The 27539-nt window shown below is 41.1% G+C and overlaps 1 protein-coding gene across 3 annotated transcripts; it reads left to right on the top strand.

Annotated features, from left to right (window-relative positions):
- TMEM154 (transmembrane protein 154) lies at positions 1–26859 on the top strand. 3 transcript variants are annotated; one of them, XM_073340066.1, is made up of 6 exons: positions 1–153; positions 7436–7762; positions 12866–12893; positions 15337–15422; positions 17082–17142; positions 26688–26859. In XM_073340066.1, exons 1-6 carry the CDS (start codon positions 66–68, stop codon positions 26701–26703), a joined length of 606 nt encoding a protein of 201 aa, XP_073196167.1. In that variant the 5' UTR covers positions 1–65; the 3' UTR covers positions 26704–26859. The 3 variants fall into 3 exon arrangements, with proteins under 3 accessions (XP_073196167.1, XP_073196166.1, XP_073196168.1); XM_073340065.1 differs by lacking the exon at positions 26688–26859 and adding an exon at positions 17670–17752; XM_073340067.1 differs by lacking the exon at positions 26688–26859 and having other exon boundaries at positions 15337–15429; positions 17082–17125.
- The last annotated feature ends 680 nt before the right edge of the window (positions 26860–27539 follow it).

The following is a 27539-nucleotide window of genomic DNA, read 5'->3' as shown; positions in this document are numbered from 1 at the left end:
ACATGAGCAGGAAACAGGAAACGTACTTGTTCCTGTAAAACAGGGAGAAACGAACATTGAGACTCATGCCTAATCACAAAAAATGTAACATACAGAAACAAAAGTTCATGCTGTTTTTTGTCCTGTTTCTCGCGGCAGGATCTGCCAATTATGGTAAGTAATAAAGTCTCTTTCACATTCTGAAGTAGAACTATGCAGACATGTTTTATGCCTACAGCGATAGAACTCTGTTAGAAGGTAACACCCTGAAAACCTGATCTCTCTGTCAGAGGTTTGTGAAAACTTGCACTGTTTGTTTCAGCTTTATTTAACTTTGCTACTTTCATCTGTGTGCGTGTGGTTTGTTTGTTGTTTAATAGAGATCAGCTTCACCTATGACATTTGGATGCAAACATCCTCAGGTGTTTTTAGTTACCAGGGTTTGGTTAACACCCATCATTATTTTCTGTTATGATTTTCACCATTTGGTGTATTTTGTCTGTAAAAGTCATGTCCTTCATAACAGCATTTAATGGACAAAAAAAAGTGTACTCTTATTACATTCAAAGTTTTCAGTTGAATATTTCAAACAGCCATAATGAACAATTTTTGTAAAGCAAAATAATAATCTAGGGATGATTCATACTGTTTAAAAAATTATGTATTGCAGGCTTGAGTAGTTAAATTTTGAACAAAAAATCATTAAACTATTATGTGTACAATTGTTTCATTTGTATTTTGCATAAGAAACAGAGGCACTAACTGAACAATGTTGGTAGCTGTTTTAAAGAAAACTTACAAATTGTTTTACTTACCTGTCTTTGGGTGTGAAACAAACCACTTTTGAAATCCTTCAGTATACAGTGGTATTATTAGCTGTTCTCAAATTGCTGTACCAAGCAACAGTTCTGCACAAAATGGGGAGAAAGGAGAGTCATTCTGTTATTGCTACCCCACTTTTATTATGGTTTTAATGACCATTGTGAAAATGGATTAAAAAAAAAAAAGGATTATAGCCGTGCCGTAAGTCTGGGCAATAGTCCCTGTCTATACTGCAAACCTTACTGTGGTTAAGGGTAATGCCTATACACACAAGTGCTATGACTGAATTATAACATGGTTTGGTCTTGCCTGTGTAGATGGAATAAAGTTGTATTACAACCATGCTAAAGGACTGTTATAACCCAAGTTATTAGAAAAAAGTCCTTGTCCATAATTATCAGGGAAATTATGCAGAATAGGAAGTCTCTTTCTAAATTTGGTCTAGTAACAATGAAGGACCAGAGCTCTCAGGTGGTCTTTCTAAGGTCTCACCTATGTGTTTGTGGGACCATTTACAACACAGTAGGCCAGTAGTTCTCAAACTTTTGTACTGGTGACCCCTTTTACATAGCAAGCCTCTGAGCGTGACCCCCCTTATAAATTAAAAACACTTTTTTATATATTTAACACCATTATAAATGCTGGATGCAGAGCGGGGTTTGGGGCGGAGGCTGACAGCTCATGACTCCCCATGTAATAACCTCATGAACCCCAAGAGGGGTCCCGACCCCCAGTTTGAGAACCCCTGCAGTAGGCCTTAAAGATGGTGAAAGCACAGTTAGGTCTTGCAGTGTGGATAGAATGATGTTATAAATAACATTTCCAAACTATATTAGAATCTTGCAAAGTCAAAGTTCCACAAATTGAATTACAGCTAAAAGAAGATTTGGTCCCAAGTACACTACAAGACAAAGCTGTAACAATCTCTGGGGAAAACTGTATTGTAACCAACCCCCTCACCACAGCCAGCTTTATAATGCAAATAAAGGTTGTACCTGAGCTCTGCTGGTATTCCCTGGAGTGTTCCATGTCCCTTTGTACTATGTTGAACATTTAGGAAGTTACAGAAACGCTTCCTCACTTACTGAGCTATTCCACAAGAACCTTGTTCAGCCTTAGAGATAACAATATTCAACAGTGCCTCATGCAGAGGATGTCAAGAGCTAGGAGGTGATTGAATTTATGTTGTGTGCCCATCCTATTATCACCTTTAGCCATAATTCAAGAGGACTTCTCAGTTCAAGAGCCAAATGTGCTGTGTAGATTTTACGAACAGCATTCACAGACACCCTATAGTTTGCTGAAAAGACCTCTTAGGTGAAGTCACATACATAGCTAGGACCACTGGGGGATTCTTGTTCTTGACCTCTTTTCCGCCTCATAATGATAAATTTAAAAATGGAACTGATCCAACATCAATGTTTGTAGACATAAAAACTTTTTAAAAAATCTATGAGGAAGCTTAGCATAATTGCTGAAAATGGAAGTAAAATCAGATTTCTTTTCAGTCACTATGAAACTGTCTCCCGCTAATGTATTTTGAGACCAAAAATGTGCCTGTTATAATTTTCTAGCAAAGTGATAAAGCAAGAAATGAGGGTTTGCTAGGATCCTTCCATCTGGCCTGGTGCAGCAACTGCTACGTTGCTGCATCATCTCTTTTTAAAGATGCATCAAAGTGCAATTCTCTGAAAAGTGGCCATGTAAAAATGGTACCTTTTTACTCAACAGATTAACTCAATCTGTTGAGTACACACAAAGAGTTAATCTGTTGAGTACACACAAAAACTCTTTGTGTGTATTCCCATTTGATTCACAAACAAGTTGTTACTGCTGTTTACTCCTGCACTAGAGAGCCATCTCAGAGAAAGAGAATCCTTCTTATACATCAGCTAAACTGTATATCAAATTCCAGTCAGTGACCCGTGTGCAGTGTTTGTGAAGGTATCTTATGATTTCTGGTAATAAAGGCTTTAGCTCATTTGGTCTTAAACACAGAGGTCATCTTGAGTGATACCTCTTGAGAAGATTCACATCACAAATTCGTGAATGCAATGGAATTGCACAAGGTGTCATTGAGGGCAAAACTGCAGGACAGTAAGGTTAAACAGGTGTAACTAAGCGCATAATTTGGTCTGCAGAACCTTTATTAATGTTGATGATGAATGATCCCAGCTTGACTCTTAGATGCTGGTCAGAATTTGCAGGACTGGCAGTAGAAATGTCAGTTAAGCTGTCTATACCAGGGATGAAGTTGTTTTACCCCTCCAGGACAGTATATCTATTAATCAAGCTGGTCTTCAGTTGTTCTAAGGATTCCTAGGTATCATAGCTGAGGAATGTTTCAACATGTTACCTGGGCAAGCCTTGCCCATTTCAAGGAGCAACACTCCTTAGATCAACAGTTAAATGCAATCAGATAAAAGAGTAGAAATGATGTAGAGAAAAGTTATTAGGTAGAAAGAAACACTTGGGCAAACTGGAGTCTTTTCCCCCCCTACACCCCACACACACAGTGTTTGCTAATAAAAAGTCCAATGGAAAACAAAAATCCTGCCTCTACACCATGCATAATGCCACCTGGAGAAGTTTTAAAAATAATGTTTTGAGTATAGGGTGTATTAACAAACACAGTTGGGGGGGGGCTTCTGTTTGCACAAATGTTTTTTTTCAGTATATATAGTATTTTAACTCTGTTTTTTTAGCCCTAAATTGAGTTTTCTTTCACATGGACTATTTATATGTTATAGCAAAGTTTGGAGAAACCAAAATTCCCTTTTAAAAAAAATCCTGATTATTCCATCAATTGAAATCTTGTATTTTTTTTCCTTTTATTTTGTGCTCAGGTACAAAGCTGTAATTTTAAAACATTCCCCTGCAGGGATTTGTTTTATCAGAACAATCGAGGTCTGCTCTGGCAATTTTATAATAGGATGTATTTATATTCTTTAGAAAGAGGAAGCTGATTGCATGGTTTTTGCTTTGTCCTCCCCTTCAAATTAAAAAGAGAAGTCTTGTTTACCTGCCTACTTCATCAAGACAGCAAACCACTGAGAGCAGGAAATGCAGCAAGCATTGTGTTCAGCTATGTCAACAAAAATATCATTCTTGCTTTTGTTGTGTAGAGAAATATGGTCTAGTCTGTACGGCCAATGATGAGAAAGAGTCAAGCAAGATTCACCAGTTTCTCACCAGTAGCTTTAAAGAGGAGAAGATGCTAAGCAAGACTTCATGCCATAGTGTACATGTCTGCAAACGATGCTGCTTGTCCTTTTCAAAATTTGAATGAACAACTTCATTCATTCGTTAGCACAACCAGTAGTGATAAAAGTCCTATTGTGAAATTTAAAACAACTTTTGAGTGGCTGCTAAATATTACTCTTACTCATGCTGTGTAATATCCTATTCTGTGAAGAGTCACATTACTATTTGTGGATTAAGGTGCTACTCACTGTGAGTCACGATGTCAGAATCTGGCCCAAAGAAAGGTACTAAGAGCACTCATTTGAGTCCCATAAAATGAAGGCAGGTTCTGTGCAAGCTACCATGCTTAGTGCCACCAGTGTATTTCAACTCTGATCTGTAACTCCTCCTCCCACTGAGTGGAGCTATGCTACACTATGCAGTGACTGTATGACATTGGCCAGTGAGATCATCACAGTCATAATCTATCACTTGAGACCTCAGTCATGCTTTAAACCCTGGAGGCAGTTAAAACATAATTTCTAAATGCAGCAGTTAAAACACGGAAGGTAACAACAATATGCTGGAAGCAGCTTTGTATAACTGGCTACTGAACGGCTGAAGGATGTACTCTGAAGCCTGAAGGATGTATTTAATTCTCCCAAATTAAATCACGTAGGAAAAAGAAAGTGGGGATAGATGCTGTTTTGTCTCTAGAATTATGTGAAGTGAACAAATATACATGTTAACAAGGTCACCCTCTGTTATCTGAAATTATCTTTGGCTGGAGACTGGAAGAGGAATTTTATTTAATAGCGAGACAAGTGATCGGAAATCTGCTTTAAAGCTTGAACATGACAAATAAAGAACAGAAGAGACATTGGAACAGTCTCTCCGGGACATCAAATGCAAGATATATTCCAGCTGAAAGTTGAGGATTGTGGTTAATGAGATGTTACTATTTGTTCTTGCTTTCAAGTATACATCATGCTTCAGACATCTGAAAAGCTTTTATAAATTATTTGCTCCAGAAATAACAGAAACCTAAACTATCCTCCCCCCCTCCCTGCTTGTCCTATTTTTAGCAGTGGGCTTGTTGCTATCAGTATGTTAAGCAGAGGAAGCTGACAGATTTCAAGAGAAGGATGATCAGAGGAGGGTAATTAAGCAAATGCAGATAAATGGTTCTGCGACACTGAGTTGGTTATCTGTTATGTCAGTATTAGGGTTAGCCATGCAGGTGTCTGCAACACACATGTCTATACTGGTGTGTTGGCCCATCATGATTAGATGATGATGTTAACTATCAAATGAAATTGCTGCAAACACTGGTGGTGACTAGAAACAATTTCTGGGAAGAAGAATCAGGAAGAACGAGGTTGCAAGGAATAAAAGTGCAGTACATTAACTCCTGTGCCAGTGGATCCTCTTGACAGGGTTTAAGCAGAACCAAGAATATAATGCGTTATCAATGCATGCAAAAATAAGAGGATACATATAAGAGGTCATATGAAGGGTATTACCTACCCAAGAGGCAGAGATTCTGTTTTGCTGTTGAGTGAAGATTGGAAGTAGAAAAGAAGTTAAGTTTTACTAATTAATTGTTTGTAAAGTCCTTTGAAGGAGACCAGTTAAAAGTTGTTGCTATGTTTGGAATGAAGTAGTCTGATGACTTATTTTTAATATTAAGCATTTTGTGATCATAATTTTTAGTAAAGGATAAAATGACCAGGCACTCAGGTGATGAGTATGGCATAAATACCTAGATAGATAAATCATCACTACAATAACAATGCAATAAACTCAAATTATTTTAATTATTTAAAATCTTGTTCCCTAGGATACAGCCTCAAGAGATACTTATTTCCTTCTAAAGATCTAGCAGTGAGAAGAAGCAATGTGGTCCAATGGATTAAGCATGAGATAGGGATCTTGAGTTCTAATTCCGGTTTTCTCACTGACTCACTGTGCCCCCCCTGGGCAAGCCACTTCACTTGCCTCCCTTTATTTCCTCATTTGTAGAATTGATGTAATTGCTCCTCTCACAGGGTTGTGATGAGGATTTATGCGTTTATAAAGCAATTAACGTGTAAAGTACTATTGGTCCCAGTCTAGTGAAGGTCCTGAGTGCCTCCAGCATGGGGCTGAGAATCTTTAGTTTTCATTTACTTAAATGGAAGCTGAGGAAGATCTGCACCTTGGAGGAAGGTGTTTAGCACATCACAGAATCAGATCCAATATGTTATTAAAACAGCCATACAGTCTTACCCTCATGTATTCAGTACAATGAAAGCCACAGAACACAGGGGACTGTCTAGAATAGCAGACAACACTGAGCAGTCACAACTTCAGCTCCTTTTAGGCTGAGAGTTATTTAAGGCTTGATACATGGAAATGTACAAAGGACTCATTCCTGCACCCTTTACTTAGGCAAAAGCTCCCATTGACATCAACAGGAGGTTTTGCCTCACAATAGGGCCCACAAGTTGTTGTAGTTGTTCGAGTGATAAACACCACAACAGTTAATAAAATCTATCTGGGGCAGCCTTGAATAATTCTGCTAACCCAATGCGGGCAGAAAGTTTTCCCACATCACAGTGATCAATGTCATCAACTGTAGCTCCGTTGCTTGAACAAACAAACAAAAAAACCCATCCCTGTTACATTTGAAATGAGGGTAGCTAACACTTTAACTGCTACTTGTGCTATAGTGCCTGGCTGCAGGAGGAGTTCTACTCACTGCCTCATTGTAGGTGGAGGTAGAGGAACTGCAATTGTGTCCACTAAATTCTCTATGTTCTTGGCTCCTCCAGTGCAGAGTCCACAGGGAGGGTGAGTGAAAGTCAGCAGTTTCTATGGGCTTTGCCTTCTCCTGGGCCAGACCTATTCCTGCCTCCGTCTCCTCCCTCTCCCCACCCCAGGCCAATTGAGAGACTCTGGGGAGAAAACAATGGAGAAACAGAGAAAATGGTGAATTTTATGAAGGGCAGAGGAGAGATTTGATGAGTCAGAGATAACAGGGTGAGCCAAATTTATTGAGTGGGTGGAGGATGAGTCTAGGACTCCGGAGAAAAGAGGAATGGCTGCACGTGTGGTGTGGTGTGTGAGAGAATTTATATTGTGCAAGAGCAAGCGGGTGGGTGTGGTTGTCTGGGAATGGAGTTACATGTGTTGCTGTTTATAAGAGCAAGCTAGCAGAAATTTTGTCCAGATCATAAGTTTTCTTGACAAATTGGCAAGGATGATGTGGTTATGTATGAAGTGCCCATCACTGTGGTCAGTCAGTCTGCAGACATTCAAGTGTGGTTTAAAAAACAAACAAACAAACAAACCAGGATGGGTACAGGAGAAATGAAGAGGAAATTTTAAAATCATATGCTTCGACTCAATATCTATTTTGATTATCAAATTAAAAAGTGAAAATGTTAAGATGTTTACATATATTTGGCAGGCACTGCAAATGAAGACACTTCAGGAGATGATTCATCAGCATTGAATGGTACAGTAAAACCTAGCTCAGAGATATCTGCAGAATATTTTACAACTGCAGGTGACCACGATCTGAAACCTGCCATCGAACCAACAGAAACTGAGAACAATATTGAAACAGAAAATAATGCAAGTACTGAGTTAAACGATATGCATAATGACAACACCCCAGAAACGGCAGGTGTACCGCCTGCCTTAATGTTTGGCATTCCTGCGGTGATACTAGTCCTACTAATTCTGCTGATCATTTTCTTTGTGATACGTCATAAAAGGAAAAAGTCTAAGCAAGGTAAAATTTAGGACTTCAAATTTTAGAAGGATCTTTGTAGAAAATATTGAATATGAACAGGAAAGGATTTCAGGAAATGGAATGCAATGTTTATGATATATTTCTCTATCTAGCGATACTTGAATTTTCATATGCAGAAATGGAATGTATTATGAAACTCTAGAGTTTTGTTTTCCTCACTAAATCTTAGCACAGTATGTACAGTGTATCCCATTTAAACTGGTCTAGTTTTGCTTCTTAGCACCCTCTGCTTATCTCTCACATCCATGACAGCTATGGGCTATAATAAGATCCTCTGGCATCTCAGCCCTCTGGTAACATTCAAGGGCAAAGAGATAACTAACTATTTGACCATGCGTGTTTTTTCTCTTGTTCTGCTCTTATGCTTACTAATTCACTGTTGAGGGTACTTCTCTAATGAACAATTTACTTCTTTCATTACTGACAAGGAGAAACTATCTGAAAATAGCAGTAAAATCTTGATAAGAGGGAATTTATCTTAGCACTTCAAGGAAGCTTTCACAGAGACCCTGTAGTGCGATTGCTGTTATGAAACCACTTGTTCAAATCAAAGTAAACTGCTTAAGAATCACATGATCAGGGTAACTGTATTCTGCAATAAGATGATGAAATTTCAGGAAGGTACATACACCCTATCTCAATAACTCCGCTGTGTGAAACAATAAGAACTGAACAGAGGAAGGGCCTTAAAGATATAGAGTGATGTAGGAACTTTTGAAGGAGATGTACTGATATATTTTGGAATATTTTGTGCTGTTAAAAGTATGTCAGCCTACAAATATTAGGACACTTAGGACCAAACTTTCAGTGTGCCTCTGAAAATGCCCCTGCATTAGTATTGGGTACATCACTGACATACGCCAAATGGAAAAGGAGTACTTGTGGCACCTTAGAGACTAACCACTTTATTTGAGCATAAGCTTTCATGAGCTACTGCTCACTTCATCAGATGCATACTGTGAAAAGTGTAGAAGATCTTTTTATATACACGCAAAGCATGAAAAAATACCTCCTCCCACCCCACTCTCCTGCTGGTAATAGCTTATCTAAAGTGATCACTCTCCTTACAATGTGTATGATAATCAAGTTGGGCCATTTCCAGCACAAATCCAGGTTTTCTCAGCCCCCCCCCCCCCCACACACACACACACAAACCCACTCTCCTGCTGGTAATAGCTTATCTAAAGTGACCACTCTCCTTACAATGTGTATGATAATCAAGGTGGGCCATTTCCAGCACAAATCCAGGGTTTAACAAGAATGTCTGGGGGGGGGGGGTAGGAAAAAACAAGGGGAAATAGGTTATCTTGCATAATGACTTAGCCATTCCCAGTCTCTAGTCAAGCCTAAGTTAATTGTATCCAATTTGCAAATGAATTCCAATTCAACAGTTTCTCGCTGGAGTCTGGATTTGAAGTTTTTTTGTTGTAATATAGCAACTTTCATGTCTGTAATCGCGTGACCAGAGAGATTGAAGTGTTCTCCAACTGGTTTATGAATGTTATAATTCTTGACATCTGATTTGTGTCCATTTATTCTTTTACGTAGAGACTGTCCAGTTTGACCAATGTACATGGCAGAGGGGCATTGCTGGCACATGATGGCCTATATCACATTGGTGGATGTGCAGGTGAACGAGCCTCTGATAGTGTGGCTGATCTTATTAGGTCCTGTGATGGTGTCCCCTGAATAGATATGTGGGCACAGTTGGCAACGGGCTTTGTTGCAAGGATAGGTTCCTGGGTTAGTGGTTCTGTTGTGTGGTATGTGGTTGCTGGTGAGTATTTGCTTCAGGTTGGGGGGCTGTCTGTAGGCAAGGACTGGCCTGTCTCCCAAGATCTGTGAGAGTGTTGGGTCATCCTTCAGGATAGGTTGTAGATCCTTAATAATGCGTTGGAGGGGTTTTAGTTGGGGGCTGAAGGTGACGGCTAGTGGCGTTCTGTCATTTTCTTTGTTAGGCCTGTCCTGTAGTAGGTGACTTCTGGGAATTCTTCTGGCTCTGTCAATCTGTTTCTTCACTTCCGCAGGTGGGTATTGTAGTTGTAAGAATGCTTGATAGAGATCTTGTAGGTGTTTGTCTCTGTCTGAGGGGTTGGAGCAAATGCGGTTGTATCGCAGAGCTTGGCTGTAAACAATGGATCATGTGGTGTGATCTGGATGAAAGCTGGAGGCATGTAGGTAAGTATAGCAGTCAGTAGGTTTCCGGTATAGGGTGGTGTTTATGTGACCATCGTTTATTAGCACTGTAGTATCCAGGAAGTGGATCTCTTGTGTGGACTGGTCAAGGCTGAGGTTGATGTGGGATGGAAATTGTTGAAATCATGTTGGAATTCCTCAAGAGCTTCTTTTCCATGGGTCCAGATGATGACGATGTCATCAATATAGCATAAGTAGAGTAGGGGCGTTAGGGGACGAGAGCTGAGGAAGCGTTGTTCTAAGTCAGCCATAAAAATGTTGGCATACTGTGGGGCCATGCGGGTACCCATAGCAGTGCCGCCGATCTGAAGGTATACATTGTCCCCAAATGTGAAATAGTTATGGGTGAGGACACAGTCACAAAGTTCAGCCACCAGGTTAGCCGTGACATTATCGGGGATAGTGTTCTTGACGGCTTGTAGTCCATCTTTGTGTGGAATGTTGGTTTAGAGGGCTTCTACATCCATAGTAGCCAGGATGGTGTTATCAGGAAGATCACCAATGGATTGTAGTTTCCTCAGGAAGTCAGTGGTGTCTCGAAGGTAGCTGGGAGTGCTGTTAGCATAGGGCCTGAGGAGGGAGTCTACATAGCCAGACAATCCTGCTGTCAGGGTGCCAATGCCTGAGATGATGGGGCACCCAGGATTTCCAAGTTTATGGATCTTGTGAAGTAGATAGAATATCCCAGGTCAGGGCTCCAGGGGTGTGTCTGTGCGGATTTGATCTTGTGCTTTTTCGGGGAGTTTCTTGAGCAAATGTTGTAGTTTCTTTTGGTAACTCTCAGTGGGATCAGAGGGTAATGGCTTGTAGAAAGTGGTGTTGGAGAGCTGCTGAGCAGCCTCTTGTTCATATTCCGACCTACTCATGATGACAACAGCACCTCCTTTGTCAGCCTTTTTGATTATGATGTCAGAGTTGTTTCTGAGGCTGTGGATGGCATTGTGTTCCGCACGGCTGAGGTTATGGGGCAAGTGATGCTGCTTTTCCACCCAATGGGTAATGAAGCTTCTGCCTGGTTGTTCATATGTGTGGGAGATGTTCATGTAAATATGTGGGTACATTTTCAGAGGCCCACTGGAAATTTGATCGTAAAGATTGCCAAAGCACAATTCTGGGTTCCTGCTCACGTTTTCCTTTTGCTTGGAAGTAATACATTGGGTGTCTTAGCCTTGTAGACACTCTACTCAGCCTATCCACTGCTCCTGACATGACTCGTTGGCAAACAGAGAGATAAGGTGGATGTGCTGGAGTGGGTTGGAGGTTTTGGTGTCTTCTGGCTGGGCTGAATTTAAAATAAGCTGATTTGAACCATAAAATAATTGTACAATGTGGATATTACATCCAGCCCTTCATTCTTTTTATTACATGCTGGAACTCCTAAAGCATTTTGAGGCCCCTGCAGAAGAGGTTAGTTCTCTGTATAGTGGCCTGCTATTCCACACCACCTAACTGCTTGCTCGCTCTCGCTGGTATTTACATCTATCTGTATATGCACATTTCCCTTCTGTTCTTCCCACGGTTTCTAGTATTCCTTAATATCTCATCCTACCCTCCGTCCTCTTTAATTTTCCATCTCTCGTGTGGCGTCTCATCCAGCTTCCCTGACAATTGTTCCCTTTGCTCTCTGTAATTTAGCACTCTGAGATTTCAGCTATCATTCAAGCTTCTTTACCTTTTCCTCCAATGCGGAAACCAGCTCCTATGATTTTCATTCATACATAGGTGCACTACACATGGCCTGTCTCAAAGCTTGCAATAAACCAATTTTTATACCAGTTACTTTTTCAGGATGTCACTTTCCTTCCTGGAACTTGTTAGGTTCAAGGAACTCTGTTTGCAGTCTCCTGTTCGCATGTTGAATGTGAACTCCCACTGCGCTGATCTGTTGCTTAGGTTTACCTCAGCTACTGATTTCTGCTCAAGCCAAACAGGGCGAGGCGACTCATGGGAGGGGCATGGGTCAAGTCTCGCTCAAGCCGGCTGCTGGAGGGACGAGAGGAAGGGGTGGGGCGAGAGACTCTTCCAGCCACGCTGCCAGGGATGCTGCCCCGTGCAGCGCAGAGGCTGACTGGGAGAGCGGCTGGGTGCGGCAGCAACAGGTTGCCCCCACCCAGGCTCAGCTCCGGGGGACAGTGGCCGAGCAAGCCGGAGCCCTCCCGTCCCTCTGGCATGCTCAGAGTCGGCTCCTGTCCCCAGAAGTCGAGCTTGGGCAGGGAGTGGTCTGCCGTTGTCCCCTCCCCAGCCAGGCTCTCTGGTAGCCAGCTACTGCTGTGCGCAGAGCATGCGGGGGAGAAGGGCTCCGACTCGCTCAGCCGCTGTCCCGGAAGCCAAGCCCAGGCGGGAAGCAGCGCGCTGCCGCCGCACCCAGGCTCTCTCCCTGGCAGCTGCTCTGGGGCCTGGCTGCTAGGGAGAGCAGCCGAACGCGCCGGGGTGGGGTGGGGGGAGCTAGCGCAGCAGGAGGACAGAATTCCACCCTCTGGTCGCCTGCAGTGGGGAGGGGATGGGGAGAGCGCTAGGACCGCCCTGGGAGGAGTCACGTCGGGAGATCACGTGTCCTCCCCTGCAGCTGGTCTCCCCCCCCACCTGTTCGTCTCATGTATATTAATAACCAGCAAGAGTTGCTGGTGGTTAGCTTCTTTTAGTACATTAGAGAAAATTACTGATTAAAAGCAATCAGCACCTATGTAAACTACAGACGACATGGTTAATGGAAGAAACGTATAAAGCATTTTAGTTTTAATCTAAAGAATTAAGCAAAACTGTTAAGTCTTTAAAATAAACCTACTGCAGAATTTCCCAGCTATTTGGGATATCACATTAAGAGAAAATGGACAGTTAAAGACAAGTTAACTATAAATTCAACTTTTTAAACTTATTTTATTTCAGATGAACTGGGAAGTGAAAATGTCAAAAGGTAACATTTATAGATGTTGCTCATTGTTTTGGCTTGTTTGCTAAAGTAGACCATGTTAATTTTTAGGGCCTTATTGTTGTGGTTTTAAACTTATTGTATGTCTTCCATGTCTTGAGAAGTCTATATTTTGCACTTTCAACACTCTTACCCTTTCTCATTAATTAACCCTAGAGGAGGCGAAAGAACCCCAAGTCCCACCAAATAATAACCACTGTTGTCTTTTGTGATTGATGTATTGTAGGGTGCATTACCTCCTGCTAACATTTGCAGGCTCCTCTGGTGATTATAGTACATCTGGCCGCCACTGTGGGACTTCTGATCCTTCAGCACATAGACTGCAGGCAGCAGAGGGAGGTGGCACCGAGCAGGGAATACAGGCTTCTGTTGGGATTATTTCAGCCACACAGGTGGAGTATGGCATAGGTGCCATGCGGCCTTTGATGCAGCCTGCCGTCTACAGCCCCACCACTTGTTTTGGGCACAAGCCACCAGTGGTTCTCTTACTGTAAATGTGGATGCTGCAGGATACAATTATACTTTGGGTAACAGGGACAAGCTTCCTGACTGTCCATAAATTCTATCTGCCCAGAATAAACTTTATGTCATGTTCAATTATTTTTCAAATTTGCTTGCTCATTATTACATGGCATGTAATGATTCTCTGGATCTTGTGTGAACTGAATAACCCATGTCCAGTAAAAACAAGCAGGCTGCAGAGTAGTTCTCATCCATCTGATAGTTGTTACCTTATTATTTATTTTACTGAGATCCTTCCTCATGGTAAGTGCTGAAAATTATTAAAATGGATTTATGGGGGGGGAAGGGAGAGGAGGAGAGGGGAGATTCCCTTTAATTCAGCGGTTCTCAAACTTCATTGCACCGCAACCCCTTCTGACAACAAAAATTACTACACAACCCCAGGAGGGGGGACTGAAGCCTAAATTCTCCTGAGGCCCACTACCCTGGGTGTGGGGGCCCAATGCCCAAGCCCCACCACCTCGTGTGGGGGGGTCCAAAGCAGAAGGCCAAGGGCTTCAGTCCCAGGTTAGCAGGGTGTAACCTCAGCCCTGCTGCCAGGGCTGAAGTCCTTGGGCTTCGGCCCCGGGCCCCAGCAAGTCTAAGCCAGCCCTGATGACCCCATTAAAACAGGGTCATGACACCAAACCCCTGCTTTAACTCATGCTAAAAATACAAAATAAAGTTAGCAATAGTCTTTCAACCATGAGACTGTCTCTAAAAATGATCAGTAAAGGAAAGAGTAAATTTAATAACATGTAATTAGTATAGTTATGAACTTTTATTTTTAGGTCATTGCTGAAACCAACCTCCTGGTTGAAATAACATTTCTAACTTGGGGCTCTGTCTTGCTTCCATTGAAGCAATGGGAGTTTCACCATGGATTTCAATGGGATAGGATCAGACCCTTTATTTTGGGCCAAAGGAAATCTGATGAGGTTCAACAAGGATAAGTGCAGAGTCCTACACTTAGGACAGAAGAATTCCATGCACTTCTACAGACTAGGGACCAAGTGGCTAGGCAGCAGTTCTGCAGAAAAGGACCTAAGGGTTACAGTGGACGAGAAGCTGGATATGAGTCAACAGTGTGCCCTTGTTGCCAAGAAGGCTAAAGGTATTTTAGGCTGTATAAGTAGGAGCATTGCCAGCAGATTGAGGGACGTGATCATTCCCCTCTATTCAACATTGGTGAGGCCTCATCTGGAGTACTGTGTCCAGTTTTGGGCCCCACACTACAAGAAGGATGTGGAAAAATTGGAAAGAGTCCAGCAGAGCGCAACAAAAATGATTAGGGGGCTGGAGCACATGATTTATGAGGAGAGGCTGAGGGGACTAGTCTGCAGAAGAGAAGAATGAGGGTGGATTTGATAGCTGCTTTTCATTACCTGAAAGGGGGTTACAAAGAGGACGGATCTAGACTGTTCTCAGTGGTAGCAGATGACAGAACAAGGAGTTATGGTCTCAAGTTGCAGTGGGCGAGGTTTCGGTTGGATATTAGGAAAAACTTTCACTAGGAGGGTGGTGAAGCACTGGAATGGGTTACCTAGGGAGGTTGTGGAATCTCCTTCCTTAGAGGTTTTTAAGGTCAGACTTGACAAAGCCGTGGCTGGGATGATTTAGTTGGGGATTGGTCCTGCTTTGAGCAGGGGTTGGACTAGATGACCTCCCGAGGTCCCTTCCAACCCTGATATTCTATGATTCTCTAATTGCCTATCTAGAGTGTGTAGTTAAGATACCCATTTGTTCCATTTGCAGGCCATGATTATTTGTTTCTGACCTGTTGGGCTGATACATCTACTCACTAGAGCAGCATTGGTATCCCACAATTAAGGCCAGAATTATATAAAATTGATACAATGCTAGTATGTTACATGTCTATTTGAGTGAAACACATTGTCTAACCCCATCTTTTGTTCCCTGGATCAAGTCCTATTTTTGAAGAAGACACACCCTCTGTTATGGAAATAGAAATGGAAGAGCTCGATAAATGGATGAATAGCATGAACAAAAATGGTACATGGTAACCCTCCAATCATTTCTCTCTTTGTCTGAGGTAGCCTCCATGAATAGAAAAAATACCAGAGCTATTTTATATTTTTGTCGCTAATTTTCCTAAAACACTTTTAGTCCTGATCTTCAGCCTACAATACCAGAATAGTTGCACAAGCAAATATCAGGAGTATTTAGGCTGGCTAGGTGCTTATTTTTATCAAATGATGGATGTAGATATAATATATAGCTATAGATATAATATCATAAAAGGTTTCAGTTTTCAGTAGACACTTTTATTAAACACGTGTACTGTATTTACATTTTTAAATAAAAATTGCTTTTTAGGGGTGCATACTTGTCTCTTTAAAAGATCTGGCTTTCTCAGTATTCAGTGTGTCTGCACTAGTGTGTTGCATATTGTGCATTCTAAGAGAAATCACTGTTTACTCATAGCCCTTAGCACTAGTTAGTCATTACACTGTTGCCAGGATTATCTTCCTGGCTCATCACTATGACTACATCACCCCCCTTTGCATCCTTCCACTGGCTCCTTATCGTCTACTGCATCAAACACGAGCTCCTTCTTTTTGCCTTTTAGGCCCTTCACCATTTAGATTCACCTTATCTGTCAGAAATACTGCTTATCAAGCTGCCAGCCTCCACCTTTGCTCTGCCATTAATGGCAGCCTTAATTTATCCCTGATCCACTTCTCCCTGAAGCACCTCTGTGCTTTCTCCCAGGCTGCCCCTGGTGCATGAGAAGAGCTCCCCAGTCAAAATTCTCAAACGTGTCACCTAAGCTGCCTTCAAGTCAGTTCTCAAAACTCACCTCTTCCTTAATGCACAGAGTTAACTGCAACCTGATTACACCTACACAGGTGGCACAATGTGATTACTACTCCAGACTGGCTAAGAATTGCACATAGTCTAATCTTTTGGTTGCCTTACTCCATGCCCCCAAATGCTCGTTTGCTTCATCCCCCTATTATATCTTGTCTTTCAGGTGGTAAGCTCTTTTGGTAGACACCTGTCAATTCCTGTAGGTCTGTACAGTGTTTAGCAGGATGGTCCTCGGACCTTGTTAGTCTGTAGGCACTACCACAATATAAACATTAAACAACAATAATAATAATAATAATAACATTAAATATGTCAATTGCTTTAAATACAGTAGATGGGGAAATATTTATTGTAAAAAGATGTTCACATTTTAAAAAGTCAGCAAACATTTCACATATTTCTGCAGCAGCAGCACCACATACAAAAATACCCCAAACTGCTGGCTGCACTAATCTTGTGAAATAACAGATGTGAATGTAAATAGTTGTATTGTGAATAGATAAAAAATAATCCTTGTAGTCTGAGTTTATGGCAAAGATGCATGTGGACAAGGAAAGGCACTTTCTATGTGTATACATACATATACACACACAAACAACTGAAATAAATGTCATAAAGGTTACCAGGACTTCAAATACAGCCACAAGGGCAGGACACTTTTAAAATAGCTGATAATTATATCAAACAAAATCATAAATGTGAAAATATTACAGATAAAAAGAACTATATCTGTACCCTGGAGTTTTCTGGTTCGCAGTCCCCACTCTGAAAATGAACACAATTTTGAAATGTTTGAAAGAATCACCAAAGGTAACAGTGTGGTTGTCTTTTCTCTTCTAGCTGAAGGTGAATGTTTACCTACTGTAAAAGAAGAAGAAAAGGAATCAAATGTCTTCACAAGGTACTTTTAATTCTACCATTGTATTACTCAAAGAAACACTATCAACATTAGTACTTGGAAAATGTGATCTACTTTTTTCTTCTTTGTCTACTTCTAACATATATTTATTTATTATGGACTTTGATTTCTCTTCAGACAAATGCCTCAATGCTCTTATCTTTAAAAAAAAAAAAGTGTCTACTTGTATCTTTGCACCCACAGAAAACCCTGCAGTAAAAAGCCTATGAGAGAGAGAGAGAGAGAGAGAGAGAGATGGAGCAAACTGAATTTCATTAGTTGATCAGATTTTAATTGTCATTTCCCTGTTAATATGAGCATTGAAAAATCCATTGTTTGTGAGCTGTCAAAAAGAAAGGTCAATCAGCTTAAGAAAAAAAATTGAGTCTCATCTTCTACCACGAGGTGGCTCTACTTGACTGAGAATGACTATCACACTTTTTGGCTTGTGTAAACAATTATTATATTTTGCATGTAGTTACTAAGATCAGTTATTATGAGATAATAATATACAACTCATTTGTCTGCAGTAACTATACTATCCTGGGCTCTGAGTTTGTCCAATCTCACAAGCCAAGGATCAAGCCTGCCAAATCAATAGCTTGACAGACCTTAAAAGAAAACCAGCAATGCAGTAGAAATGGTTTTGTTGCTTCAGGAGGTGAGACTCTCCCCTCAAAGTCAATACTGAGTTAATCTCCTACATGGTATTAAGGGGAGGAGGGAAACACTGTGCTGCTTTCATTCAGATTAGATTTAAAAATCAAAATCCTGATGGCTTGGTAGACAGTAAAATTCTCTTGACAGTTTTCACAAGGGTAAGGGCATGAACCCTGGTATCCTGAATAAACTGGCCATTCAGTTCTGCCTACCTAAAATTGCTCCTATTCTTCAATTCGCTCCTATTGGCTTCAGTTGCTCCTATTCTTCACTTCTTGTCATACTCCTGCATTCCCACCATAGAGGTGGCTGCATTTCAGTGGTAGGTGAAGTAGTTAATCTCTCTAATAGATATATAATGATGAACAATGACACAAGCACAAACAATTCCGCATAGATGCCATGTCAGTAGTTCCAGATGCCATGGAGTGGTTCCAGTAGAAAAGAGTTGCCAAGAAACCAGCTGGGGAAAGGGTACTGGGGCCTGTTAGGCCACACTACCCCTTCTCATGGGTGTTCTCAGCCTCCACAGATTCCTGGGGATCCAGCATCTTTGGGGTGGAGCCCATGAACTCTTTGGTGGGGAAGCAAATTCTATGCTTGCAGATGAGATGCTGGAGGGGGTGAGGAATGGAGGAAGAGAGAAATTCTCCTGGAGATTTCTTCTCCCAGAGCCCTATTCCAGGGAGATCATCATGGCAGATGACGAGCTAAACTAAGGTTACTTCTTCATAATGTGAGTGCAAGCAACTAGTATCAAAGGGCATTTTTAGAGATTCATAGATATTAAGGTCAGAAGGGACCATTATGATTATCTAGTCTGACCTCCTGCACAATGCAGGCCACAGAATCTCACCCACCCACTCCTGGAATAAATCTCTCACCTATGTCTGAGCTATTGAAGTCCTCAAATCGTGGTTTAAAGACTTCAAGGTGCAGAGAATCCTCCAGCAAGTGACCTGTGCACCATGCTGCAGAGGAAGGCAAAAAACCCTCAGGGCCTCTTCCAATCTGCCCTGGAGGAAAATTCCTTCCCAACCCCAAATATGGCGATCAGTTGAACCCTGAGCATGTGGGCAAGATTCACCAGCCAGATACCCAGGAAAGAATTCTCTGTAGTAACTCAGATCCCACCCCATCTAACATCCCATCACAGGCCATTGGGCCTATTTATCATGAATATTTAAAGATCAGTTAATTGCCAAAATCATGTTATCCCATCATACCATCTCCTCCATAAACTTATTGAGTTTAATCTTGAAGCCAGATAGGTCTTTTGCCCCCGCTGCTTCCCTTGGAAGGCTGTTCCAGAACTTCACTCATCTGTTGGTTAGAAACCTTTGTCTAATTTCAAGTCTAAACTTCCAGATGGCCAGTTTATATCCATTTGTTCTTGTGTCCACATTGGTACTGAACTTAAATAATTCCTCTCCCTCTCTGGTATTTATCCCTCTGATATATTTATAGAGAGCAGTCATATCTCCCCGTCAGCCTTCTTTTGGTTAGGCTAAACAAGCCAAGCTCCTTGAGTCTCCTTTCATAAAACAGGTTTTCCATTCCTCGGATCATCCTAGTAGCCCTTCTCTGTACCTGTTCCAGTTTGAATTCATCCTTCTTAAACATGGGAGTCCAGAACTGCACACAATATTCCAGATGAGGTCTCACCAGTGCCTTGTATAACGGTACTAACACCTCCTTATCTCTACTGGAAATACCTCTCCTGATGCATCCCAAGACCGCATTAGCTTTTTTCATGGCCATATCACATTGGCGGCTCATAGTCATCCTGTGATCAACCAAAACTCCGAGGTCCTTTGCCTCCTCTGTTACTTCCAACTGATGCGTCCCCAGCTTATAACTAAAATTCTTGTTATTAATCCCTAAATGCTGACCTTACACTTCTCACTATTAAATTTCATCCTATTACTATTACTCCAGTTTACAAAGTTATCCAAATCCTCCTGTATGATATCCCAGTCCTTCTCTAAATTGGCTATACCTTCTAGCTTTGTATCATCTGCAAACTTTATTAGCACACTCCCACTTTTTGTGCCGAGGTCAGTAATAAAAAGATTAAATAAGATTGGTCCCAAAACTGATCCCTGAGGAACTCCACTGGTAACCTCCCTCTAGCTTGACAGTTCACCTTTCAGTATGACCCGCTGTAGTCTCCCCTTTAACCAATTCCTTATCCACCTTTCAATTTTCATATTGATCCCCACCTTTTCCAATTTAACTAATAATTCTCCATGTGGAACCATATCAAACGCCTTACTGAAATCTAGGTAAATTAGATCCACTGCGTTTCCTTTGTCTAAAAAAATCTGTTACTTTCTCAAAGAAGGAGATCAGGTTGGTTTGGCATGATCTACCTTCTGTAAAACCATGTTGTATTTTGTCCCATTTACCATTGACCTCAATGTCCTTAACTACTTTCTCCTTCAAATTTTTTTCCCAAGACCTTGCATACTACAGATGTCAAACTAACAGGCCTTTAGTTATCCGGATCACTTTTTTCCCCCCTTTCTTAAAAATAGGACCTATGTTAGCAATTCTCTAGTCATACAGTACAACCCCTGAGTTTACAGATTAATTAAAAATTCTTGCTAATGAGCTTGCAATTTCATGTGCCAATTCCTTTAGTATTCTTGGATGAAGATTATCTGGGCCCCCTGATTTAGTCCCATTAAGCTGTTTGAGTTTTGCTTCTACCTTAGATATGGTAATATCTACCTCCATATCCTCATTCCCTTTTGTCATACTACCGTTATACCTAAGAGCCTCATTAAAGACTGAGGCAAAGTATTTGTTTAGATATTGGGCCATGCCTAGATTATCCTTAACCTTTACTCCATCCTCAGTGTTTAGCGGTCTCACTTCTTTCTTGGTTTTCTTCTTATTTATATGGCTATAGAACCTTTTACTATTGGTTTCATTCCCTTTGCAAGGTCCAACTCTACATGGCTTTTGGCCTTTCTCACTTTATCCCTACATGTTCTGACCTCAGTAAAGTAGCTTTCCTTGCTAATCCCTCCCATCTTCCACTCTGCTTTTTCTTAATCACCTCTCTGAAATGCTTGCTCATCCAGCTTGGTCTACAACTCCTGCCTATGATTTTTTCCCCCTTTCTTGGGATGCAGGTTTCCGATAGCTTCTGCAGCTTTGACTTGAAGTAATCCCAGGCCTCCTCTGCCTTTAGATCCATAAATTCTTCAGTCCAATCCACTTCCCTAACTAATTTCCTTAATTTTTGAAAGTCAGCCCTTTTGAAATCAAAAACCGTAGTCACAGATTTATTTTTGTTTATCCTTCCATTCGGTTTGAACTGCATTAGCTCATGATCACTTGAACCAAGGTTGTCCCCTACAATCATTTCTTCTATGGAGGTCCTCACTACTCACCAAAACCAAAACTAAAATGGCATCCCCTCTTGTCGGTTCAGCAACTACTTGATGAAGAAATCCATCAGCTATCGCATCTAGGAAAATCTGAGCCCTATTACTATTACTAGCACTTGTCCTCCAGTCTATATCTGGGAAGTTAAAGTCTCCCATGATCATGCAGTTTTCATTAGTATTTACTTGATTAAAAACATTAAAGAGGGCTCTATCCAGATCCAAATTAGATCCCGGCGGTCTATAGCACACTCCAAGCACTATGACGGGGAGGCTCTAGTAGTTTTCTTACCCAATGTGATTTTTGCCCAGATGGACTCTGTCTTATCCATTCCATCACTTCTAATTTCTTTACATTCTACTTCATCATTGATATACAATGCTGCTCCACCACCTTTGCCTTTATTTCTGTCTTTCCTAAACAGCACATACCCTTCAATACCTGTAGCCCAGTCATGACGACTATTCCACCATGATTCTGTTATCCCTACAATATCTGGTTTCACTTCCTGCACCAGTAGCTCTAGTTCCTCCATTTTGTTACCTAGGCTCCTCGCATTGGTGTACAAACATCTTAATTTTTGCTGTTTGGCCTCGCTCACATTCTTTACCCAATTAGGCACGGACATTCTACAGCCAGTACGGCCTATTAGACTGGTATCCACACTGCCCTTTCTCCTTATGTCCATTCTCCTACCCACGGCTGTATCCTTTCTTACTTTGTTTTCTTCCCTCTTAATGTTAAAATCCAGCGTGGAGATTACCTAGACATCTCCCCCAAATTCCTAGTTTAAAGCTCTCTTAATCAGTTGTGCCAGCCTCCACCCTAGAAGTCTATTTCCTTCCCTACTCAGATGAAGTTCATCCCGAGAGAACTGTCCTCTGTCCATGAATGCCTCCCAGTGGCCATACATCCCAAAGCCCTCCTTATAGCACCACTGCCTAAGCCATCTGTTGATAGTCATAATCTTGTCACACCTTTGTTGCCCTTCTCTAGGAACAGGCACAATCCTACTGAAGATCACCTGAGCCTTGATTTCCTTAAGCATCTTCCCCAGCCTGGCAGAGTCTCCCTTGATACGTTCCAGTGAGAATCTACCAGTATCATTTGTTCATTGATCTACCGGTATCATTTGATGATCAGTGGATTCTTTCCTGCTCCCTTTAAGATCCTCTTCAACCTCAGGTCCACATCCTATATCTTAGCACCTGGTAAACAGCACACCCTTCTATTCTCTGGATCAGCTCTGGTTACAGGCCTGTCCATTCTTCTCAGTAATGAGTCCCCGATCACGTAGACCTGCCTTTTCCTGCTGACGGTGCGATTCTCTGGTCTATCCCCTGTTCCCTCTGGCTGTAAGTTCTTTCCATTCCTATTCTCCCTTGTAATCCTCTTCAACCCATCCTGTATCCTCCTGGGGCTCATACTTGGTGTTGTCTCCATTGACTCTTCCCCTTTTCCTATAGGGCTAGCCGCTCTTCTCTTCTTCCTTGCTCTTCCACCTTCAGTGACCACCTGCTGAGCCCCTTCTTCATTTTCCAACTCTGCAAACCTGTTCTTGAGCTCTATTTCTCCTTCACTAGCCTGTCTTTTCCTCTGCCTGGTTCTCTTAGTCACATGCTTCCACTGTCCGTTTTCTTCACCCAGCAGTCCCCCTCAGAGTTCTTCGGTCCTGCTTCCATCTGTAAGTCTGAGCTTTTCCCTTCAGCTGCCTCATGTCTTTGCTCCATAATCTGCTCGAACCCCCTTCTAAACTCAACCAGACTTTCCACCTGTATCTCCACTCCTCGGATCTTTTCTTCCATAAGCTCTATCAGACGGCACTTCATGCAGACAAAACTCTTTCCAGGTATCCCCTCCAGGACCATGTACATACCACAGCTTCCACATCCAGTCATCTTCATTGTGTCTTCCACTACTTGGGTCACTCCCACTGCTGCCTCTGTATCTGTCATAGCCTTCCCACCTAAATCCTGTTAATCTGGGAAACACAAACCACTCCAAAACACTACCACCCACAGCAAAAACAAACCCTGAACAAGCACCACAATACAAACTCCCCTTTCAGACTCTCACTCACACTCCCCCGTTTACAGCTCTGTTTGCTGGCTCCTGTCCCACTGCAGCTGTCTGGTATAAGTTGTATTGGTCACATGCCTGGTGAGCAAATGGTGTGATATATGAAGGGAGGAAGAGGTGTTTGGTTAATATTTACATGGTGCCTTGAAATGCACACCAAGAGCAAACTGCAGTGTTTGTGTGATCCTGTCTCCCCAACTGAGGAAGTTACTATCCAAACCTCCCACCAGGAGTGTGTTCCAAACCCATTCTTGTTTAGGCTCATTTAAAACCCCATACCCATAAACTTTAGTTAAAATAATATATAGAACCTTGTAGGGTTAAGTTTTGTTTCTGCTGCACTCTACTTCCACATCTGATCCTGCATGAAAAGATGAAAATTGACAGTGGAGACAGGAAGTCATCTGGACTCTGAAAAATATTTTTAAGAGAAGAAAACAGAAAAGCTTAGATGATGGGAGATGGGTCATAAGAAGGAAAGCATCAGATCCATGAGCAGGTCACACTCAGGGATCAGACTGGGGTTGGGGTAAGAGTTGCAGCCTACCCTCCGTCCACCAAATGAGAAGCCATTTATAGTAGATAGCGTAGATCTTCCTAATATGATCATCTGTTTCTTTCATGCCTTGATCAGTGAAATAGTTGTATTGACAATACATCATTAGCCTCAGAGTTTACTCAGGTAGTTCACAATTCTCTCAAAGCTGTTGTTTCAGGATGTCTGCAGACTCATGCAGATACCACTGCATCTGTTTGCATTTGAAGAAGTTTCCTTTACAACTACCAAGACAAGAGAAATTACTCTTTTAAAAAGTGAAAGCTTGATTCTGGATCCAAGATGCAACCACTAGCAATCAGACTGTGAAAAAGTATGTGTAATAGCCTTCCTGTTTCTCTGTTCCTTCCTGTGTATAAGCCCATCATGATGACAGATAAAGAAGGGGGGAGCAGAACTGAGAAACTATGGATTGTAAAGATAACTACACACCCTTTCTCTAAAAGTTAGATTTATCGTAAGTCTTTGCTTGCCCAGACTATAGCTTGAATTAACAAGTAGAATAAGACCAAGAATTTCTTAAACACCTGCTAATACCAATACTGGAAGTAAAAACAATGTAAAGTCATTGTGGCACCTTAGAGACTAAAAATTGGAAGTGTTGCTGCAAAAGCCATTTTTAAGGCACAACATTCCCTAGTATTAATTTTGTGCTCTGAAATTACATAGCTATTGAATTACAACTCTTGGCATTTTCTTAAGTGTTCATTTACAAAAGTATCAGTTTGACCTACTAATTTGATTTGATATTTTATTACCATAGGTCTAGTTAGGATGGTCTTGTAGCTAAAAAAAACAAACAAGAATCTGAGGCTATGTCTACCCTGCCCCACGGTTCAGACTGGGGAGTGTGTGAACACAGTGCTTGCCACAGTGCTGCACTGTAACTTCCCCATGTGATGCTGCAAGCACAAACTAAAAATGTTCCTAATTCGCATGAATGTAGTCCTGTCTGACAAGGACTATACTAGGAATGTTTCAGTTCATTGCCACAAGTCTACATAGGGAAGTTACAACACAGCACTTTGATGCGAACTCTTATGCACACCCCTGTATTCCAAATTGTGGGGCAGTGTAGACAAACTGCATGTCAGGAGAGCTGGGTTCTTTCCGGGCTAGACCCCAAATTTCCTCTGTGATTTTGGTCAAGATGTCTTTGGGCCAGTCACTGCCTCAGTTTCCCCATCTATAAAATGAGGATATTGCTACTTCACAGTTATGAGGCTTAGGCCCTAAGTCAGGAAAACATCCCTATTCAGGAAAGCACTTAAGCACACATAAGCATGTACTTACATGCCATTGAAGTCAACAGGAAGTTAGGCACTTTCATTAAAGCATTCCTTAATTGTGATCTGAGGGTTTTTCTTAATGTTTGTAAGACACCTTGATGCTCAGTTGAGGGGTATTGTTGAAATGCAAAGTGTTATGACTGATTCTTTTAAAATTTAGTTCCAAATTCAGGAAGACAGGCTCATTTAGGCAGATTTTTAAAAGAATTATGTAACTATTTTTTTTAGATTTAATGCTAAATAGTTCTGCAATGCAGGGAATCTTAGCCAACTTTTCAATGCCTTCTTGAACAGAAGTGGTGATATTTTTGGTCAGGTTTTTTGTTTTTTTTTTTGTTTTTTTGATGAAAATTCCACTTCCATCAAAGTCCAAAGGTTCTGAAAAATGGTGTGATTTCAACTACATTTTGTTTTGAAAAAAATTATATGAAGCATTTTTGATCATGCTGAAAAAACCATTTCAACATTTTTGGAACAGACCATTTCAATTTTTCAATTTGAAAGAATTTTTTCAAACAAAATTCATTGTTTTTATATTTAAAACACTTTAAAATGTCAAAATCAGAACTAAACGCTAAGATTCACCCAAAACTACATTTTTTCAGAGTTTTCTTTTGTGGGAAATTTCTAAATGTTTTGGTTGTGTTCCATTTTGGAGTAGAAATCAAAATCGTGGAATTCTTGCAAAAAGAAAAAAGAAAAAGAAAAGAAAAGAAAAAATCTGGTTCCCCACCCAGCTCTATTATTGAGCGTTACCAAACAGACATGTTTTGCTGACAATGCCTCCTGGGTCACATAAACAGAAGAAAGAAAAATACATAGAACTGTTAACAGATCATTTGAGGAAGTGTGTTATTAAAGTCAAATAAATGATTTAAAACAGCTATTATTAAATTTAAAAAATCCTGTTAATCCAGCATTAGGGTTATAGATTTCAGCACACAAGGCAGGAAATCACAGTACACTCAGGAGCTGCTAGCCTATGCTGAATTCTGCACCACTACGACTTCAATACTGCTGTTACCCATGCTAGCTAGAATCCAATTTAGCACAGGTATCCCCAGCCATGCTGCAATCACAACTTCACTTGCAGTGTAGACATATCCTAAGTAACAGAAAAGTCTTTGTGTGTTACCATAAACAAAACAGGTTATTGGAAAAAATACCAGAGAGTAAATTATTTACGTGGAAACAACAGGGACAGAAGGGGGGGGGGCAGAAAAGGAAACAATTTGACTTATATAAGAATGGATTTAAAAAACATTCCATGTGGTTCCCATAGCACAGAAGCTGGGGTGGGTGTGTCAGGGGGAAAATATGATTTGTCAGGGTTTGCCTGGAAACAGGAGAGAGCTTTCATTGAATAGTCTCCTTAGACAATAGAGAAATCAAATCAGCCCCACTCATGCTGCCTGGTATCACAAATATGTTCATTTCATGGAATCTATGACCTGTGTTTATTTTCAGTCCACAAGATCATCATTACAATCCACCGTCCCACTACCACTGAATAAACTTCACTGGAAAACTATAGTGACAAGTTGTTTCTCTCTTTCATACATATACAGGGACTGCAAATCATGAAGTCCAAACAGCACTGAACTGGTTAAAGGGAAGCTGTGCACAAGGCTCATAGTCCTATCCTGCAGATATGAGATGAACTGGATGTGAACTTAATTAGTCTCAAACAGTGAGAGAAGCAAATGCGTTTATTGTTTCCTGTTGCATGCATTCTTTGTAATGGAGGCATCACTAATAAAAACAAGAAAATGCATTACAGTAAGATTAAGGTCTGATTTAAACTTGCATTGCAATGAAATTTCAGCATTAATATAGCAAGAACAGTCCTATTTCTGAAGGGCTTCAGAACAGTCCTCGTTCCACCTTATCCTCTATCTGTGTGTGGCTGTGATATGTATGACCGCTCATGTACCAGACTTCCTCCATAAAGTATCACTGTAGCCTTAACTCTCAATTTCCTTGTGTTAGTGCTAAATTCATAATCTTGTATTTTTTGGGGGTATATAATTTACTTTTTTTGTAATGGTGGAATAATTTGTTTTGGATTTCCATTGATGAAGTAAAAGGCTGTGACTGTCAGAAAAGATTTGATGTCCACTAAAAAATTAAACTGCTGAAAGCTACAGCATGGAGGATGTTCCTTAAGGCTAACTGCAGCCCCAAAGGAGGACCTAAGGTTTGTCAAATGTTTTGGCATTCCCAGGAAAAAGGAACTATGGAAGTGGAAAGTTTTATTTAAAGATTTCCTCTCAGCTGTTGAACCGTAGTCCCTCCAGATACTCTGAGCTGTTCTTTCAGCTCTTCTCTCAACTCAGGGCTATTTTCTAATAATAATGAACTCTAGGGATTTTCAGTTTAAGGTACTTTGGTATTCATCCTGCTTTTCACTGAAACAACTT

This window comes from Lepidochelys kempii, chromosome 4 (genome assembly GCF_965140265.1).
Source record: "Lepidochelys kempii isolate rLepKem1 chromosome 4, rLepKem1.hap2, whole genome shotgun sequence".
Classification (NCBI taxonomy): domain Eukaryota; kingdom Metazoa; phylum Chordata; order Testudines; family Cheloniidae; genus Lepidochelys; species Lepidochelys kempii.
This window is presented reverse-complemented; position numbering and strand designations above follow the sequence as displayed.